Source organism: Sinocyclocheilus anshuiensis, unplaced genomic scaffold (assembly GCF_001515605.1).
Source record: "Sinocyclocheilus anshuiensis isolate Anshui unplaced genomic scaffold, SAMN03320099.WGS_v1.1 scaffold1090, whole genome shotgun sequence".
Lineage (NCBI taxonomy): Eukaryota > Metazoa > Chordata > Actinopteri > Cypriniformes > Cyprinidae > Sinocyclocheilus > Sinocyclocheilus anshuiensis.
Window position 1 is genome coordinate 209,748 of NW_015537993.1, and position 5,457 is coordinate 215,204.

Consider the following 5,457-nt stretch of genomic DNA (forward strand, 5'->3'; position numbering starts at 1 on the left):
TTAGGTAGATCGGGGTGCATTCCCTTCAAATACAAAAGTAATCCACTGCGTCTTCAGTGGCTCAGATGTCAGGAGTAAATGACGACTGCTATGTTCATTATAACATCCAACAACAAAACACCTCATGACGACTGCTATGTTCATTATAACATCCAACAACAAAACACCTCGCTTAGGAGAAATTCTTGTCTACCTCTCGAAACAATGGCGGACTGTTGACAGCTCACTCAGGGCGCCAGTGTCAATCAACAATCATGGGAGGGGCCTGGGTCTGTGTGACGTCACACAGACAGGCATCTGAGAATGGCTTGATATGAGAGAGGGGAAATTATTTAACGAGATAAAAAAAAAACACCGAGTGGATCTTTATCATTATAGGGTGGTTGTGTACACACACTGCCAATACATATTTCAGTTCAAACAACTTGTAAAAGTGCATGTAGCATCCTATGACCCCTTTAAGAAATGTAGCCTAATGTGTAGCCTATAAGTTTGAAAATATTCCACTATTCACCTTTTAGTTGAATAAACATTTAAATTCATATTCAGAAACATTCAAATGCTGATACTGAACATTATACATACAAAGATAAAAACAGAAAAATCAAAAAAGAAAAGAGAGAAAAACAAAAAGTTCCAAGGAGGGGACAACATAGCTAAACCAGAATCAGGGTATACAATATCAAGGACGCAGACTTTGTAAAGCTAACTGTGAAAGTCGTAATAGTAGGCCCTACTCATGTTGTCCTTACTTCGATCAACAGAATATTGAAAACAAAATAGCCTACCAAATAGCCTACCATTGAAAATATGACCGAAATGTTCTTTTCTTTCTTTCATACATTTATTCCACAGCCACATCTAAGATTTTAAAAAGCTACACTTTGATATAATAACCAGCTCATAAATTGTAAATTAATATTAATCGGTGTAATAGTTCTAGATTGTTAACCAAACAGCTGCTGCAGCATGTGACGTGTTATTTTTCTCAGCGCTGTTGAGGATGGACCAATCAGAATGAATAATTATTTTATGAGAATATGTATAAAATCAAACCAAAAAAAAAGTTTTTTTTTTTTTTTTTTTGCATAGGCGGAATTGCGCTTGTGCGTCAGGTCAGGACCCAGAATCAAATGTCCCAAATAATAGTTATTAAAAAAAAAACATTCTGAGATTTCTAAACAGTGTCTGAAACTTTGTATTACGAGCACGTCTTTTGTTTATTTGCCTCTTTGGGATGAACTTAAATGTAAAGTTCGAGCTTTTATTCTAAAAAAATAAAATTAAATTAAAAAAAAAGTTCGAGCTTTTATTCTGTCACTGGCCAACAGAGGGCGCCTCCTCCACTCCGCTCCATTAAAGACCTGCAAAGTAGCCAACGTCTTTGCCTGATTCGTTTTGCAGAAATTTGAACAGTACATTTCTATCGTAAGAATAAAACAACAAGTATATCACTTATAAAATAAACATCAGCACTAATACAATCTTTAATAAACGTAAAAAAAAATGTCCAGTTGACTATTCAATTTCAGACTTTCGAGGCGACTAAACCACCGCGTCTTAGGACCCACATTTATGTCGCTCATTTCAAATTTCAAATTTCAAAACAAACGAGTCGCGCCTGTCAACAGTGAGAATGGATGCGGTGGACTGAACGACTCGTTTAAACTAATACAAACCGAATACATGTAGCGTGCAAAACCATTTTTGGTGATATGTATTTCATTTTCAAAACAATAATCACCATTAATCGTTTTTGTACTTCTCTGAATGAGGATCATCTGACTGCATGGTGAGACGACCGACTAACTAGTGATATAAACTAGTGAATTAATTGGAATAAATTAATATTTGAAGAGATAGCAGCGATGGAAGCTCATGGAATATCATCTGAAGGCTCAAACAGCGCAGTGAAAGCTCCCTCCATCGAGGACTTTATGCTGGTCAAACCTATCAGTCGAGGAGCCTTTGGGAAGGTTTACCTCGCCAGAAAGAAATGCAACTCCAAACTCTATGCAGTCAAGGTATACAGATATTAAGTTATGCTTTGTATATAATGTAACATATTTGTATTTCAAATATGCACGTCATGGTATTTAAAATTAACTGTAATCGTATAATAATCATTTATTGTTTTATTCGAGTATGTATTATTTATCAGAAGGAAAATGTATCTAACGTTATTTATTTAAAGCGAGTAGTAAATATGCTATGAACAGGTAAATAATACGTTTACTAACTTTTATTATAGTTATTTATCATCGCATTCCGTGTTTCTTAACTGTTTAACCATTTTTTTAATTAATAGCACTGATAAACAAATTATGTTGTTTTTGTCTGTGTGTGTGTGTGTCTGTGTGTGTGTGTGTGACAGGTGGTGAAGAAAGCAGACATGGTGGATAAGAACATGACAGATCAGATGAAAGCTGAGAGAGATGCTCTTGCTCTCAGTAAAAGTCCTTTTATTGTGCACCTGTTTTACTCTCTTCAAACCGCAACTAAAGTCTATTTGGTATGAAAACATGTACAGGTGGAAAATATTTAAAAGAATTGTTCACCCAAAAATGAAAATTTGCAGAAAATGTACTCACCCTCAGGCCATGTAGATGAGTTTGTTTCTTTATCAGAACAGATTTTGAGAAATGTAGCATTGCATCACTTGCTCACCATTGGATCCTCTGCAGTGAATGGGTGCCGTCAGAATGAGAGTCCAAACAGCTGATAAAAACATCACAATAACCCATGAGTAATCCACACCACTCCAGTCCATCAGTTAATGTCTTGTGAAGAGAAAAACTGTGTTTAACAAATTAATAAAGGCATTCTAAATATGAAACTTTGGCCAAAATAGCATAAATCATAATAACGCTACTTTCAGTAAAAAGTCCATCCTCTTTTGTCCTATCACATCAAAACCCACTGACATGTTAATTTAGAACTGTTTTATTGGTGAAGGCAATATTATAAGGTTAAAAACATCTTTTCATTACAAACATGCAGTTCACTTTATAAGACATTAACTGATGGCCTGGAGTCATGTGGATTACTTGTAGATAATTGTGATGTTTTATCAACTGTTTGCACTAATTCTGACGGCACCCATTCACTGAATTGGTGAGCAAGTGATGTAATGCTACATTTATTGAAATCTGTTCTGATGAATAAACAATGTCATCTACTTCTTGGGAGGGGTGAGTCAATTTTCCACAAATTTTCTATTTTTTGGTTGCAAGTGTGTGTGTATGTATGTATATATGTATATATGTATATTGGAGATGTAAAATCACTTCTTCATATTTATGGGTACTTTGATGAAGACATGTCTCTAAAATACATCTCAGAGGTCGCACTCGCTCTGGATTACCTTCACAGACACAGCATTATTCACAGGTATATTCACAGGAGAATTATGAGTAATTCTTAGTCTTTTGTTTATCAAACTGACATCCTTTTTTTGTCATTTGATTCAGGGACTTAAAACCAGACAACATGCTCATCTCAAATGAGGGTCACATTAAGCTCACCGACTTTGGGCTCTCCAAGGTTAAACTTGACAGGGGTATGTTTTTTTTTTTAACAACCAAAAATGTTAAAATACTTTCTTTATTGTGATTTTAACATAAACTTTTCCTTCCCCACCCTCCAGAACTAAACCTGATGGACATTCTAACCACACCTTCTTTGGTGAAACCTGAGAAAGATTATTTCAGAACACCTGGTCAAGTTCTGTCACTGATAAGCTCTCTTGGTCTTGTGAGTAGATTTGCAGAATCATTTAATTTGTATATTACATGGCTCAACAATAAGGTTCTTTTTTTTGTCCTGCTGACCCTGATTTCCACCTAGTAAATCCAGCTTTAATTTGATTAATACATAGCTGATTAATAATCAAAGATCTATTTTAGTAAGAAGTTTTTATCTTTAAAAATTTAAAATAAAAGAGCTGTAAATGTAACTTTATATATATATATATCTTTTTTGGATAAACTGTGGAATACAGTGGTACATTAATGATTTGTGTATAATTTTCTCATAATTAACTCATTTTGACTGTATATAGTTAACTAATTTTAACTGAAGTTTTCAAGACTGTCCAAAGTCATTCTTGCTGTTTGGACAAAAACATCATGTCAGCTAGCTAACGTTACTTTTGTGACATTTAAATTTAGTATCTACAAAACTACACTGTCCTTCAAAAGTTTAGGGTCGGTGCATTAAATTGATCAAAAGTGACAGTAAAGACATTTACAATATTACGAAAGATTGGTATTTCAGTAAATGCTGTTCTTTTGAATTTCTATTCTTCAAAGCATCTTGAAAAAATATTAGAATGATTTCTGAAGTGACACTGAAGTCACTATCATACCGTCATAGTAAGTTTTTATTATTTTTTTAAATTTGTTGAAAGTTGTGAGTTAATTACAGAAATGATCAGTGTATCACGAAAAAAAATAAAATGAATAAAAATCTAATTTTCCAAGTTATAAAAATGCACAAACCTGATGTTCTGTTAACTGGCCCGAAACTCTCACACTGACAATTGGTCATCCGTTTTGTTTAGCCCTGCTATATCATTAAATCAACATGTCCACAACATGTTTGAAACATCTTGTATAATATGTCATATTTTGACTTGAATTGGCAGAATACTCCAGTGACAGAGAGCAAGGGTCACAGCAGCACAGTGTTGGGCAGCCCCATGTCCTGTGGAAAAGTCAAGCAGAGGAATAGTTCTCTGTGTTCGCCTCTGCTGAAGAGACGGGCTGATCACCTGAATTCACCAGTATGCACAACTCGAGCTCTAGGTACGTGTCAGAATAATGTGCATTGACAGTCTATCATTGTTTTTGCTCTAGTAGAACAATGTAAAGCGTAACATGTCATATTCTCTAGGATCCAACTGGGTGTTCAGTCCGGGCCTGCTGGCTAGAAGTTTGACACCAAGGCTGATGAAATCAAGGAAGAGATTTGAGACGCTGAGTGTTGGGAGTGCCCACTCATGCCTGTTACCATCCACTACTGATTCTGAAGACTGTGTCAGCCCGATGTGGGAAGATGAGCAGGTTTTATATCAGCATTACTGTATTAGAAAGAGCTGGTTCATATAGAGCATTGAGCAATACTATTTTGTCTACTTATGTTAAGAAGAGACATAATAAAAACTAGCTATAATCAATCATTTAAAATTAATTTAGGCAACACAACATTATAACGTACAGTGTGAAAAATGGATGTTCATTCTGAGCAGGTCCTGAATTTCGTTTTGGAAAATTCCCGCTTTAGGTGGCTCTTTTGGGGGATTTTTTTTTTATTTGAGGGGGAAGATAGGGTATTTTTTAGACATATTTTAAAGGGGTGATGCGATTTCAAGTTTTCCTTTCTTTTTGGAGTGTTACAAACTCTTGGTGCATAAAGAAGATCTGTAAAGTTGCAAAGACTAAAGTCTCAAATCCAAAG

General features: G+C 35.0%; 1 protein-coding gene across 3 annotated transcripts in view; it reads left to right on the top strand.

The window, feature by feature from the left end:
* The first annotated feature begins 1,403 nt into the window (after positions 1–1,403).
* LOC107675144 (serine/threonine-protein kinase greatwall-like) overlaps positions 1,404–5,457 on the top strand; it is a 13,962-nt gene continuing 9,908 nt past the window's right edge. Inside the window, exons 1-7 of one of the 3 annotated variants that reach the window (XM_016469403.1) lie at positions 1,404–2,024; positions 2,375–2,513; positions 3,252–3,390; positions 3,471–3,559; positions 3,647–3,753; positions 4,646–4,805; positions 4,894–5,063. In XM_016469403.1, the coding sequence (XP_016324889.1) occupies positions 1,869–2,024; positions 2,375–2,513; positions 3,252–3,390; positions 3,471–3,559; positions 3,647–3,753; positions 4,646–4,805; positions 4,894–5,063 (960 nt within the window). In that variant the 5' untranslated portion in view covers positions 1,404–1,868. Of the gene's footprint in view, positions 2,025–2,374; positions 2,535–3,251; positions 3,391–3,470; positions 3,560–3,646; positions 3,754–4,645; positions 4,806–4,893; positions 5,064–5,457 lie in introns of those variants that run through there. The other 2 variants (XM_016469390.1, XM_016469398.1) reach the window with 2 other exon arrangements.